The 15,826-nt window shown below is 46.3% G+C and overlaps 1 protein-coding gene across 1 annotated transcript in view; it reads right to left on the bottom strand.

The window, feature by feature from the left end:
• Positions 1–15,826, bottom strand: part of Bptf (bromodomain PHD finger transcription factor) — a 101,291-nt gene that overhangs the window by 65,867 nt on the left and 19,598 nt on the right. The window contains 2 exon segments of the mRNA XM_032914211.1: positions 920–1,143; positions 13,510–14,332. Of these exon segments, the coding sequence (XP_032770102.1) occupies positions 920–1,143; positions 13,510–14,332 (1,047 nt within the window).

The raw sequence follows: 15,826 nt of genomic DNA, 5'->3' as shown, positions 1-15,826 counted from the left end.
GGTGTGTGTTACTCTACCTGGCTCACTTTTGGTTCTTTTACAGTGAGAGAATGTTTGGAAGCTAACAATCTGGGTCCCATAACACGGGGAATGTCTGCACGTTCTAATACATGCACAGGAGACTGGGTGTGTCCTCTAGAGAATCCATTTAAAGCAGCTTCCTCGTGGGGATAAAGGGAAGCCTGCCACTGCTGTGTGAAGTCTACACAGACAAGAACGCAGCGTTCCCCTTGTGGATCTGCAGCCCTTGTCTCTGTCCCTCCCTCAGCAGTCCCCAACTTCATCTTGGTTGTCTTTCTTAAACTATAGTTACCAGGCCCATTTTTCCAGAATTAGATAAACTGCAAGAGACTGAGGGTGAGCCTCAGTAATGCTCGTGTAGCCTGTGAGCCCTAACATTAGCGAGACAAGCAATACAAATCGCCTTCTGGGGGGTTGTCTACAACAAGATGCACTAAAAGCGGAGGACACAGGAAACAAGACCTGTGTCCACTTGACTGTGTGGGTGGGAGTAATCTGGTGGGAGTAAATAAAGTGTTCTCTACAGCTGTCTACAGTGAGGAAGGAGGCAGTGAGGACACAGTGAGCTAAGTGAGGTGGACGCCCTTCATAGTCAGTACCCTGACAGCTGACACTGCAAGACCAGGATGAGCAAGGCCAACCTGGGCTATACAGTAACTGGAACCCAGCCTGAGTCACACAGAGCTGTCACTAAACAAACAAGAACTATATGACTTGTGGGTCTGGGGGGTCCCATCGGTGACTGAGCAAGGAGCAAACACTAACACACAGCATCCTGATTTGCTAGCCTCACTGAGGGGAACCGTGAGCTAGAGAATCGGAAAAGCACCAGGCATAAACTTGGACATTTCCAAGCTTGTCTCCAGTACGACAACAGCTCAAGAAGGGTTGGCCTCACCGTTAGCTGCCGCTAGGAAGGACTTGTTGCTGCCACGAGCCTTGTTGGTCAGGTCTTCGGTTACGTCCATGTGCTGCTGCATCTCCTCCCGAATGTCCTCTAGAACTCTGCAGAGCTCTGCTTCCCAGTAATCTTTGTCTAGACAGTCTATTAACTCTGCAAGCTGGACCTTTGTGCTGTAGTACCAAACTTTCTTTTCATTTTCATTTTCTGTGTCTTCTTCTCTGTTGTGAAATCAGGGAAGAAATATATCAGATACAAGATCACTCACCCAACAAACATCTATCCACCAGGTTCAACCATGTAACACGCAGACTGTGCTGACGCCCACTTACTGTTCATCTATTCAAACCCAAATAACCTCCAATAACTTGGACTTCTGTGCCCACGACTCCTAGATCAAAATAATGTTCTGCATTAATGAATAGAGGTTACTTGCAAATACCTAAACATAAAACAAAAACATGACCCCAGAGTCATGATCAGAGAGTTCTGCAAAGAACAGCCCAGCCCTCAGGCATCTCCACTGTACCAGCTTCGTGAGTGAGAATCTTAACCTGAGACTTAGGAAGTCTTACAGCTTGGGACGCCACACAAGCAGAGAGCACACCCACACACTGTTACACAGGCTAAACTAAGCCTGGGCTTTGTAAGAATCCCCCTTAATTCAGCAATGCGCACTCACTCTCTCTCTCTCCTCTCTCTCTCTCTCTCTCTCTCTCTCTCTCTCACACACACACACACACACACACACACACACACACACACAATCTAAGAATATGAATCAGTGTGGAATGGTCAAGGCCTGGGTTCTAGTCTCAACATTACCAACTGGAAAAGATCTGGCTCTGAATGGGCTTGGTCCCTTGAGATAAATTGCATGGCCATGACAAGCTCCCTCCAAGCCACTTATGTCCCTCACTTGTACAGTGAGGACACTGGCCATCAGGCCACGGCAAGATGTGGAGGTCTTAGACAAGAGCCTCTACCACACCACAGTGAGTAAGATCATTAGTGACACACACACACACACACACACACACACACACACACACACACACCCATCACACTGAGTAGGAGCATCCTTTTTTTGGCATCTGTACAAGCACAGGTGCAGGCATTCCACTCCATGTGTGAGTGCAGGTCAGAGGTGAATGTCAGGTATCCTGCTCCATATACCTTGCCTGAGGAAACGAGCTCTCAGCTGGACCTGGGACCCAGTGATCCTGTCACTGCCCACATTACGCAGCTACAGCATGGCTCTTGGGTACTGGGATCTGAGCTCGGAGCCTCAGGCTTGTTCAACAAGTGTTCCTCCACACTGAGCCATCTCCCCGGCTCTCACCCACACTTATTTTTCTTTTGGTCTTTATTTGTCATAAATATAAAACTTATAAAAACATTTTTAGGGTTGGGGATTTAGCTCAGTGGTAGAGCACTTGCCTAGCAAGCACAAGGCCCTGGGTTCGGTCCCCAACTCCGAAAAAAAGAAAACAAACAAACAAAAACATTTTTAAAAACTCTGCTCTACATGTCATTCTAACAGATACTTCTAAGTTCATTCTCTTGCTTCTTTCCTTCCTTCTTCCCTCCCTCCCTCCCTCCCTCCCAGTGAGCTCTGGTGAAGTTTCATGAAAGAAAAACTCCCCGCTCTACTTCCCCCGTCTGCTCTGGCAATGCCTCTAATATCAGGATCACCTGAGTCCGTGGTAGGCGGTGTGCACACTCAGTATAAGCATTTCTCACACGCTTTACCCCCATCAATATGGCTGTCATGGAAGAGATGGGCACCAGTTTTGGCCAACATGGCATAGTATTCTATTTCAGCCAAGCTGGGCACTTGTTGGCAAGGACAACCAAGCCTGTCTGATTGTCTTCGGAGAATGTTTGTCCCAAACCTAACTTTCCACTTTTCACAACAAGTAAGTCTACAACGGATCAGCTCTGGAGACCTTTTCATCTTCTTTGCAGCCATCATCTTCCTGCCTGAAGTGCAGGGCAGCCCCCAACCAAGAGCAGCTGCCAAGGTGACCAGGGAGTAAGACTGAGCTTATGACTGGTATGGAAATGATCTTATTACTCTAATTTCCAAAGCTAACGATGCCAGTCTTCTCAGCAAAAAGACTGATTAAAAGTCCCTAAACGGGCTGGAGAGATGGCTCAGCGGTTAAGAGCACCCGACTGCTCTTCCAGAGGTCATGAGTTCAATTCCCAGCAACCACATGGTGGCTCACAACCATCTGTAAAGAGATCTGATGCCCCCTTCTGGTGTATCTGAAGACAGCTACAGTGTACTTATATATAATAAATAAATAAATCTTTAAAAAAAAAAAAAAAAAAAAAAAAGTCCCTAAACACCATGCTGTGTGAAATATCGACAGTTTCAAGTGCTTAGTGAGTTCTGACCTAAGTTATAGATAATCTTCCTTTTATTTTCTAAAGTCTCAGTCTTACAGCTTTCTTGTTATAAAGTTCGCTCATGCTCTCTTTCGTTCTCTCTCTCAGTCTCTCTCCCCCCTCTTCCACCTTCCTCCCTCCCCTTCTCTTTCCTTTCCTCTTCCCCTCCCTGCCCTGTGACCTGACTGGCCTCGAATTCCCTGTTTCACTTCCCAGGTGCTGGAATTACAGCCGTGCAGCACTGCCTGGCTTATGACCCTCTGAGGACAGCACCCAGGGCTTCATTCATGACAAGCATGCAGGCCCTTTACCAACTGAGTTACACTGTGTAGTTCTTTCTTTAACTGCTTCATTCTTCTTTATTCAGAAACATGGTCATACATCACATGATGGCATTTCAAGTCCACGGACGGAACCCAGACAGTAGAGGTCCTATACAAATATGCAGTCAGTGGCACTAGCTTAAGTTCATTCTATAAGGTTCACGCTACTGAAGACAAGCTTACCTGTGACGCTTTTCTCAGAATACATCCCCACTGACAGGTAGCATGTGACCTGCAGCTCCACACTTCAAGTGAACGTAAGCGCATGCACTGTTTATGCCGAGGACCTGCCAGCTCCTCCACCAGATGGCTCACAACTGCCTGGGACTCCTCCAACTCCAGGGGATCATCTGATGGCCCCCTGCTGGCCTCCATGGACACCACACTTCTGTGCACATACCCATACACACATACACACACATACACATATGCCACACTTGCACCTGTGAAGGCCAGAAGACAGCATTGCATCCCTAGAGCTGGAGTGACAGGAGTCTGAGCCCCTAGCGTGTGTTGGGCCCTCTCGCTGGCAGCAAGCTCTAAAGCAGTGTGCCCTCTCTCCAGCTCCCATTCTGTCAACTTCCTCAAGCAACCCACAAACTACTGAAAGGTTCCCTAACAGCTAAAGGATATGTGGATCTATTCTGGTCTCTGAGGGATTTCTCTACAACAAACTCATTGCTTCAGGCAGAAGTCCATTCTGCACTCAGTTGCTTTTAGTAAGTTTTTACTTATAATGAAATGACTCAAACCTGTAGTAACTTCACCAATTCGCTGATTCTGTCTGCTAGCAGGATGTGGGTGATATGTAACACCTCCCCCGTGCACGTCCTTCAATCTGCTCACAGCATCCATCCTCATTTCTCTTCTCAGGCACGGATGCTCACACACCTACACCCGCCTCACCCGCGTACTCTGCATTGCTCACTCCCTGCTAACACCACTCCGAAAATGGGTGGCAACCACCTCTGATTCTGCGCATCGAAAGCACACACTCCTCACACTGACGGCTTTTTTTCTGGAAGTAGAATAAACTCATTACAAACACAGTAGTGAAATAGTAAGCACAAAGGCTGAGGCTGTCGGAACAAGTCACCTTCCATACTGATGTTCCGGGGTCATTACAGGTCATCTAAGCATCGCCTCTGTCCTAACTGCCAGCGTGACAGCCACCTCTCTCCTGTACAAATGCACGCTGACCATTATGACTCTGTCTGGGATTGGAGGAAGCTTTGGTTCTCCAAGGCCTGCGAGTTCTCCCGGGTCACTGGAACTGGCCCAGCTGCCCCAAGAGTGCTCACTGCCAAGTGTCCCCACCGCTTCACAGGGTGACAGGAGAAGACAGAGTAGAAAGGAAACCTTCTTGCCTAAGTACAGCTGTGAGCAAATGGGCACACTACAGTGTACGCTTTACAGCTTGACTCGCACTCCCCCAGACGGAGTGGACTGAGACTTCCGAAGCCAACAGTGAGTCTGAAAGTGACTCACAGGAAGTGCCAACAAAGTCACAGAAGAGTAAGAGCCCCTGTCATGGGCTGAATACTGGCCTCCAAATCCAGGCCCACCTAACCTTGATTGGAAGAAGTATTTACCTACAGGGTTTGAAATGAAATCACCCAGACTCCACTGACCTCACAGAGGAAAGGAGGCAGAGCAGGAAACATAACTAGAGTATCTGCCGGGTCTGTCCAAGACCTAGAGAGGACAAGGAGGCTCCCTGAGCCTTCAGAAAGAGCCTGGCTTCTGGACTCCAAGCCGTTTAATAAAGTCCTGTTTGTGGTGCTTTGCCAAAGCAGCCACAGCAGATGCCCACATCTCAGTACCAAGAAGTAGAGTGGAGCTTCAGACAGCCTAAGAGATGGAAGACGGACGCTAAAGAAAATCTTAGGAGCTTGATTGAAGTAAAGGAAGTCAGCCAAGGAGACAGGACTGTCTTCCCCACAGCCTTGCTTCAGCTTGTTAGACCTGACTTCTAGTCTTCAGAACTGACTTCATTCCCACTAGAGGTCTGTGATGGTGACCCTCCTCTAACAGAACCAACAGGGCAGCAACTACTGATAACCAGCACCTGCCAGGTCAGGAGCACTTGACCTACAGCCTCACCATCTTGATTCCTTCCTGGTCTACCACAGGTCATGTGATCTTGGGAAAGAACCGGCCCCCCTCTGCCTTCCCCACGGAGAACACTGACAGTCCTTGGAACAATGTACTTCGGTAGGGTTAAAGTGTGTAAGGGGTGGGAGGTGGGGCAGAGATGGCTCAGAAGTTAACAGCCCATTCTGTCCTAGCATAGGATCTGAGTTCGTTTCCCAGCACCCATGGTAGATGAATCACAACTGTCTATAAATCTAGCTCCAGGCATTCAGATACCTCCGGCTTCCATGGGTGCCTACAGACAGACAGACAGGCAGGCAGGCAGGCAGGCAGACAACACAAACACACACACACACACACACACACACACACACACACACACACACACTCTCTCTCTCTCTCTTAAAAAAATAAAGGGCTGGAGAGATGGTTCAGTGGTTAAGAGCACTGACTGTTTTTGCAGAGGACCCCAGTTTCATCTCTAGAACACTCACGGTAGCTCATAGCCACCTGCAATTCCAATACTAGGGGATCCAACATCCTCGTCAAACCTCCAAAGGTATCAAGCACACACAAAGTACACTCACAAATACAGGGAAAACACCCACACACATAAAACAATTAAATCCTTTTAAAAAAATGCACAAACTACCAACCAATGAGTACACATGCCTATGAATTTCATGAAGTCACTGTTTTTATAGCGGAGTAGTACTCCATTGTATAAATGTACCATTTTCTGTATCCATTCCTCTATTGAAGGGCATCTGGGTTCTTTCCAGCTTCCAGCTATCGTAAATAAGGCTGCTATGAACATAGTGGAGCATCTTTTGGGTGTAGAATCGTGCCCACATCTGGCAGGTCCACATCTGCACTTTACCAGTCTATAAGCAGGACCGTGCCTGTGCTCACCTACATCATCCACAGGGCCTGAGGGTCGGCCTTCAGCACCACAACTGTGCTGTTATTACAGATGGGGCAGATTTCCTAAGCACTTCAGGATGTGAGAGGAGGAGTTCAGGGGCAGAGAGGGTTCTGAGAAGGCAAGGCACAAATGAACAGAGATCTGAGGGACAGTTGGTTTTAGGTGGTGAGAAGGGCGCTGAATGTGCGAACCTGGGCTACAGGGTAGACGCTGAGAACAGCAGCCCGGAGACAGGAAAAGGTTACTTAGCTTAGAGAAAAGGAAAAACGTCGTAAAAATGTTTTGACCATCAGTCACTCACTGTATAGTGACAAGCCTGTAGTATCAAGACTGGGGGCAGAGTGGGGTAGGGGTGAGGTCAGAAGTTCAAGGTCATCTTCAGCCTTATACAGATTCAAGGCCAACCTCAGGAGAGAAAGACAATGTTTCAGAGCTGGAGAGAGAGCTGATGGGTAAGAGCACTGACTGCTCTCCAGGACGCACGTTCAATTCCCAGCACCCACATGGCAGCTCACAACTGTCTAACTCCAGTTCCAGAGGATCTGGCAACTCACGCTCATGCACATGCAAGACAAAATGCAATGCACACAAAAGTAAATAAAATAAATAGAGACACTGTCTCAAAGAAAAGTGCTAAAAAGACGACTTCAGGGTGTGGGAGACATGGCTCAGTGGTTAAGAGCACTACCTGCTCTTCCAGAGGATACAGGTTCAGTTCCCAGCACCGCCATGGCGGCCATCTGTAACTATAGTCCCAGGCAATCTGATGCTTCACATCCGGCATACAAGCAGTATATAGATATACATGCAGGTAAGATACCCATACACATAAAATAAAATTAAAAAAAAAAAAAAAAACAAAGACGACCAGCTAACTGGGAGTGTAGGTAGACGGTTTTAAGTTTCCTAGAGCCTCGTCTAGACACAGCATCTGCTGGCACAAGTCCATACGGTTGTTCCCTCGTTACACGTGTCACTAACCTATACAAGTAACATTTTAATGCTCACTAAATAAAGGCAGTGACGGGGATTTCCTATGAATTGCTAAGACTGGAATTAAAATACAGGGCCTCTGAGAGTCAACATTTTAGATTTCTAAGCTTCCAGGGAAAAACTCAACTTACAGAGGGTTGACTGAAGTTTACTTGGCTCTGAAACCTTCCCAAGCTTGCATATATACTCCACCACAAAGGACGCTTAGCCTGAAAGCATTTTAATCTAACTTTCATAAATGATGCAAAGGTCTTTTAGATTTACTTCTAATTATTGACATAGACACTTGGTATCATACCACTATGATGTTTAAAGATCCCTTACTGATGTTACACAAAAAATACTCAAAACATCAGGGTATTAAAACTTACTGTAGGGGTTGGGGACTTAGCTCAGTGGTAGAGCGCTTGCCTAGGAAGCGCAAGGCCCTGGGTTCGATCCCCAGCTCCGAAAAAAAGAACCAAAAAAAAAAAACTTACTGTATTTCAGGTTGGTGGTGCTGGAATCTTACCCAGCATTTGGAAGGCAGAGGCAGACTGATCTCTGTGAGCTCCAGGGCAGCCTGGGCTACCTAAGGAAAACCGTGTTTCAAAACCACAAAACGAGAGCTGAAAAGACAACTGGGAAGGTTGAGAGCACTGGCTGCGCTTACGAAGGACCAGGGTCCCCTCCCCAGCATCCACAAGGAAGCTCGTCTGGATCGAGCAACTATTCCAGCCTATTCAGACACCGGGCACACATGACAAACACATATACAGGCCAACACCCATACACATAAGAAAGAAATGAATCTATTTTTTTTTCAAAACAAAATACCAAAAGAGAAACCCATGTATGTTTGAGTGATCATGTTTATGTTCTATGCACTTTCCTATACAGATATTAGAGCTGATAGAAACCAACATTTAAACCTAATGTTATAAAACATTCTTTCCAAGCTAAAGTTAAGTGAATGGATTTGCTATTCCACTAAGAGACTATTTATTTAAGTTCACCAACTGATTAATCCACAAGTACTTAAGGTGTAAGTCCTTCAGCCACTTGATTTCCATAGTTCATGCACATTCACCTTCAAACTGATGAGACCTCTCCGTTGGCAAGCCTTATCTTATCTTCATCAGAGATGCTCTCCCCAGTTATATGCATTTGTTTTGTCTTTTTTTATATTTTTAAAATATGTGTGTGTGTTTTGTCTGAATATGTCTTTATACCATGTGCATGCAGTACCAAAAGAGGCCAGAAGAGGGCGTCAGACACCTTGGAACTACTGACAGGCAGTTAGCGGCAGGGTGGGCGCTGGTCCTCTGAAGAGTAGTCATTGCTGGCACCTTAACTGCTGAGCCACCATCTCCGCCCCACAACATAGGTTTTAAAAGCTAAAGCAACTCAAACTGCAGACCTTCAAAGTGATTGTTTAGAAGCTAGACTGCAGCACACAATAAAGTTAGAAACATTTCTTTTTGAAACTATTTTTAATTTTAACTTTGTGTGTGAGAAAGAGAACTTGAGTGTGTGTGTGCTTGTGCTTGAGTGTGCGTTTTCAGTGTCTGGACCCCAAAGGTATCTGCTCCCTGGAGCTGCAGTTACAGGCAGTAGTGAGCTGCCAGCCAGCATGGGTACACTTTAACTACTATTAGAAACATTCTTACAACTTCAGGTCCCACCGCAAACAGCTATATATAGGGTTGAGAGCAAGTTATTTAATTTCCCTTAGCTTTAATGTCACCATCTATAAACAAGTATAAAAACCTATACTACAGCACTGTTGTAAAGATTAATTAAAGAACTGTATAAAAATGCTCCGGACACCCAGTGTGAGGTATATTAGGTGCTATTTTTACCTAGGTAATTAGATACTATTTGCAGGTTTCTAAAGCTAGAAAGATAGACCAGACAGACCAAAGACATCAAGCTGCACGTACACGTGCACCAAACACCTTTGATCTCCACGTAGAAAGAACAGCTCAAGAAAGACAGAGGCTATGGGAACCAACATCTAAGAGGCCAAGGAAGGGGCTGGTGAGAGACCCAATGCCCCAACCAGTCAGGGCAAAGAACCATTAGATGTTCTCTAATGCTCCCTGCACATGAAGGAGTGAGAGAGAAGGTGCTTATAAAGAAGTTATGCTAAAGAATACTTGGCTCATAACCCATTGTGAGCTGAGGCAGGAGAATCTCAAGTTCCAACCAGCCTGCCATAAACAGCTATAGCTTGCTTCAAAACAAAACAACCAAAACCAACTTTTTTAAAGACATAAATTCAGGATAGAGGAAAGACAATTGAAAAAGCTGAAAGCATGTGGTCATATGATCACTGCCAATGTGAAAAGCCAAAAAGCCCAAGCCCAGTGGCTGTGACTCCTCACTCCACTCTCAGCAGGGATTTAGGGGTGGGCTGGGGGGCTGTCTATGAAACAGACCTAGCTACAGGTCTGGTCTCTAGAGAATAGAGTAGAGCTGAAATTCTCTGCATCAAAAGCCTCCATCCCGGGGGTTGGGGATTTAGCTCAGTGGTAGAGCACTTGCCTTGCAAGGGCAAGGCCCTGGGTTCGGTCCCCAGCTCCGGAAAAAAAAAGAAAAGAAAAGAAAAGCCTCCATCCCGGTGTGAACAAATTCAGAACTGAGGCTTTCAGTGACTTAAGAAATGCTTCAAGCACAATACATGCAGCCTGCTTCTAAGTGCACCCTGCCGACCAGGCCTGTGTGCTCCAAGCAGGATGCCAGAAAAGGCGTGTTCAGTTCCCCTGACCAGCTGCAGCAGATGGAGCCAAGGAGGGCTACAGACAGCGGGACTTCCTAACAGTCTGGGATGTCACCCATAGTTGAGCTGAGCCATTTCTCCAGCCTCCCTGGGATGGCCCACCCACACACTCGCTTAGTGCCTCCAATTAGCAGGTAGTTCCACAGTATTAATCAGCAGCTTAAAACTGAGATGTGCAGACATCTGAGGTTAAAGACCAAAACAAATAATGGCAGAAGCAGCTTAGGAGTTAACCATGCAGCCTCAGAGTAAGGAAACAACTGGAAATACACCCAGAACCTGGGCATGGCACTGCACACCAGCGACCCCAGCACTCAGGAGCCTAAAACCAGCCTACACCTTCCTACAGCAGCTCAAAACCAAAGGACTCACTGTGAGTGGTGCCTCACTGTGTAGCCCAGCACTTTCGAGGCTAAGAAGGGAAGACGCCTGTGAATTTAAAGGCAGCTGTGCTACAGAGACCCTGGCTCGAGGGAAAAAAGTTAAAATAATACCCTCAGAAAAGTAAACACGATATTCATAAAATAAAATCAGAACAAGGTCTTTACCTTTACAAATAATAACAGGACAAAAGAACTCTTTAAAGATATGAGGCTGCAGGGCCACAGAGACTGAACTACCAGCCAGAGAGCATGCATGGGACCGACATGCATGGGTCCTGCATATATGGAACAGACATGCAGCTGGGTCTTCATGTGGGCCCACTAACTGCAGGGGCAGGGGCTGCCTCTGACTCCACTGCCTGCCTTTCGAGCCCTTCCCCTCCTGGGCTGCCTTGTCCAGTCTCAGTAGAAGATGCACCTAGTCCTACTCTAAGTCCAACAAAGTGGGCTGATATCCACGGGAGACCTCCTCTTCTCTGAAGAGAAAGGAACAGGTATGGGGGGAGGGAAGGTGAAGCACTGGAACTGGGGAGAGGAGAGGGGAAGTTTCCACTGGGATGTAGGGTAAATACATTAATTGCTTAAAAAAAAGAGGCTGGAGAAACGGCTCAGCAGTTAAGAGCATAAACTGTTTTTTGTGGGATTTTTGTTTTGATGGGAGTTTTTGTTTTGATGGTTTTTTAGATACGAACTCCCTATGTAGCCCTGGCAGACTCAGAGTCACATAGATCTGCCTACCATTGCCTCCCCAGTGCTGAGATTAAAGGGATGCACCACCACACCTGGCCTTTTACTTGAGGAGTGGGGTAGACTCTTCTTGCTGAGGTCCTAAGTTCAATTCCCAGCACTCACACAGCAGCTAACCATCTGTAAATTCAGTTGCAGGATCCAAGCTCTCTTCTGGCCTCTGCGGGTACCAGGCACATGCATATTGCAGACAAGCACTTGATAGATAGATATACAGACAGAAAGACAGAAAAACAGAAAGACAAGACAGGCAGACAGGCAGACTCAATAAATGGATGTGAAAGTATGGGGAAAAAAGCAATGGCTACTCTTTTTTTTTTTTTTCCGGAGCTGGGGACCAAACCCAGGGCCTTGTGCTTGCTAGGCAAGCGCTCTACCACTGAGCTAAATCCCCAACCCCAGCACTGGCTACTTTTTTTTTTTTTTTTTTTTTTTTTCTTTTCTTTTTTTTGAGCTGGGGACCGAACCCAGGGCCTTGTGCTTGCTAGGCAAGCGCCTACCACTGAGCTAAATCCCCAACCCCAACACTGGCTACTCTTGAAGAGGACCCAGGAATGGTTCCTAACAAGGTGGCTCGCACCTTCTGTTAACTCCAGTTCTAGGAGCACCCACGCTGGCCTCTACAGGCACTGCAGGTGTATTTTGCACAGGCACACATGCAGGCAAAAAAGCTAAATGCATGGTAGCAGCTAAGAAAAAGTAAATAGTAGGGTTTAGAGATCAGTATAAAACAAAACAAAACAAAACAAACAAAACCTAAGAGAGACAGAAGCAATCAGATCTCTGAGTCCAAGGCTAGCCTGTTCTACACAGTAAGTTTCAGGTCAGCCAGAACTAATACACACATGCATGCACACACGTAACACTCATGCACACGCACATGCATGCACATACCCCTCAAAGGAAAACAGGAAAGAAAGAAAAATGAAGGCAAAATTCCCCCAATGTCCAATAAAGTGAGGGCAGGACTCGGCTCAGACAAGCTCAGAAGGACTCGGGAGAGGGAGGCTGGCACACTCTCAGTGCCACAGGACCAACTACCAGGATGAATGCCAAGCAAATGCTCAATGGTGACAACAGACTGTGCAAGTACCTATCTATCACTGGACACCTACGCAACGCTAGAGAGACTTCACAGGCTTCCAGCAAAGTAAACCAATAAGTTACACAGCAAAGCAAGAGTTGGATCTCAGAGAGCATCACTGATGGAGCCACACTGCCCTCCAGCCCACACTGAAGTTCACACATCACAAAGTTTTTCCTTGGCCTGGAAGACAGCCCCAAAACGCAAAAGCTCACAATACCAAGTGGTCCATTGTCTACCAAGGTCCAGAGGATACTCAATACTGAGCACGATCTCAACACTGCCTGATGTCCTGAGGAGGCTAAGAACAGTAACCCCTGGCCCCACCTGTCCCCTGATGCCAGCAGCTTCTTTTGCACATCTGTTCACTGTTGTTGTACTGGGACTGAACACATGCTAGACAAACACTCTACTCTAATGCTAAGCTACAACCACAGCCTCTTATCTTACTTTGACACGAGGCCTGTCTAATCTACCCAGGCTAGCCTTGAAACTCACTCTGTAGAGCAAAGCAGGCCTTGAACTTGTGATCTCCCTGCCCCACAGGCCTAATTCCAAATTGGTTCTTGAAACCTCATGACTCAGATCTCCTGGGGAACTGCAACTGAATAAATGCCCAGTCTCAGGCAAGTTTGCTCCTGGTGCCCATGCTGCCAGGAGGTAAACAGGTGTAAAAGAGGCTGAAGTCCTACAGCAAGTAAGGTGCACAGCTCCAGGATGCCATATTAGTGCCCACACCCCTTCCATCTCCAAAGTCTTTAACTACAATTCGTTATAAACCACAGGTATTGCACATCAACATGGGTACCGCTCTATCATACCAACCATGAAGAAAAAGGCTTCCCTCTAAATATATACAAAAATTAAGGCCAAATTTACTTACATTATAAGTCTTCGGTTTAAAAACCAGTATTTCCTACGGCTTCTGTCATACCCAATAGGTTCATGTCGAACATATGGTTTATTCTTTTGGACTTCAGCAACACAGTCAGTTACACCAGGCACCTTGTGTGCTACACAGACTTCACACTGCCACTCGTCCTCTGGCACCTCTTCAAGAGGTGGCTTCACACATTCTAAATGGTACACAGCTGAGCATGTCTCACAGCAGAGCAAATCTCCCAGTTTGTGACAGACCCTACAATGGTCATCATACTGGATTACCCCTTCAGACATCAGCTCCTCACGAGCGATATTAGTCGTAAGGAACTGATCGACTAGGAACTGCAGGACTTTGATTTTGCTCTCCACTGGTCCATACGGATAGTCCTCTGCCTCCTGGTAAGGAAGGACATGGTGATACTCCTTATCACTCTCACAGTAGACCCTCAGGACCTCCGGCCATGTCATCCCGTCGATGAAATACAGGGTAGAATTCACACTGTCTTTCAGATCCGCAGGGCCGAAGGTGGTGTTAGACGTGTCCTCTTCACGAAGAACTGCTTTCAGAAGCGCCACATGCATCTCCGCCATGAGTGTGCACTGCTCTTGGCTCACGAGAGCTGCACAGAAGTCCTCAAAGCAAAAAGGGGACAACCTTAAAACGTTGCCAAAGTTCCGCACAACCTCATAAATGGCAATGACATTCATTATATGCTCATTAGGCACCATTAAATCCTCAGAGGACTTCGGAAATTCAAGGGGTGGGATGTCCTTTTCTTCTAATATTGGAGAGCGAGGCCGATGTACTCTTGGTTTTCGCCTACCTGTAAATAAGGACAAGACATCATCACAGGTTACTATGGTGCCTTGCTCCCACAAACACACAGTCAGCTTTTCTACAACATCCTAGTCAAATTAACACCGGGGTTATTATAGGTTATTATAGCTTAGTGGTGGGCACTTACCTAGTGTGCCTAGGTTTTGGGCTCAGCCCCAGAATTATGACATAGCAAAACTAACATCAGCTGGGTGTCCAGGCCCATGCTGCCTTTAATCCTAGCACTAAGGAGACAGAGGTGGGTAAATCTACGAGTTCCAGGCCAGCCTGGTCTAAATAGTGACATAGTATTTCAGTAGTAGTAGTAGTAGTAGTAGTAGTAGTGGTGGTGGTGGTGGTGGTGGTGGTGGTGGTGGTGGCAGCGGTGGCGGCAGCTTGGAGCTATACAGATGGAATTACAAGTGTAATCTTAATACAATGATTTAGTTCTGATTGTTATGTCTACAAAAAAAATCTAAATGCAAAGTTTCTCATTCAATTCTTTTATTTATCTATTATTTAATTGTCTGGTTGTTTCTCTGTGCAGCTCTAGCTGTCCTAGAACTGAAACTAAAGGTATGTGCCACCACTCCTGGCTTCCCATTCAATTCTAAACCAGAAGTGAAAAAAAAGTTAAAGTATAGTCAATTACCTCTTAATTACCTAAGAATTAACTGTCAGTAACTGGTCTTTTTTAATGTGTTGGTGAGAACTTGAAAAAATAGCTCTCTATATGGCACAGCACTGGAGTGGAGAGCACAGCTCACACTATCAGCCAGATTCCTCTCCACTAACAGACAGTCCAGGGTGCCCACTTGGCCAGAAGACCTGGTGAAGGACAGGGAGTCGGTTCACAGGCTCAGGAGAGGCAGGAAAAGGAGGCAGAAAGCAGGGAAGTCCCAGCACTGAGGAGAACAGTGTCTTGTCTGGGAAACCAAGAAAGCGCTGTGATTTTAACCAACCAAGTAAGTACACACAGGCCATGCATCCATCCATCCATCCATCCATCCATCTTGCACACTATCTACCAACCGACACATAGAGAACATGTACTAGATTTAGCTGTCTGTCTATGTACAAACACACGTTCTAGGTACACACAGACCACATACTAAATCCATCTATATATACATACACCCAGAAACTTGTCTGTAACATTCTCACATACAGCATTTAAGCCTTTAAACAAGTCTGAGGTAAGATAGCCAGCCTGCTTTGTGCCTTCTTTACAACCAAGAGAGGGCTCAGTGTGTAGACACTTTTCAAAGGAGCCTGAGGAAAACTCTCAAATTGTCCTTTGACTTCAAAGTGCACAAACTGTGCCACGCCCCCACTCCAATCACATATACATACATTCAATAATAAACTTGTGCTTAAAAAGACTTAGTGAAAAGAACAAGTTACTCCTAAACTGCTTCTATTACCATAATCTCTGGTATCTGTAGAATGTAAGTTTCTCGTTTTCAAAAGTAACCCTAATGGGTTCAATTAAATTCATTCC

This window comes from Rattus rattus, chromosome 9 (assembly GCF_011064425.1).
Source record: "Rattus rattus isolate New Zealand chromosome 9, Rrattus_CSIRO_v1, whole genome shotgun sequence".
Classification (NCBI taxonomy): Eukaryota; Metazoa; Chordata; class Mammalia; order Rodentia; family Muridae; genus Rattus; species Rattus rattus.
This window is presented reverse-complemented; position numbering and strand designations above follow the sequence as displayed.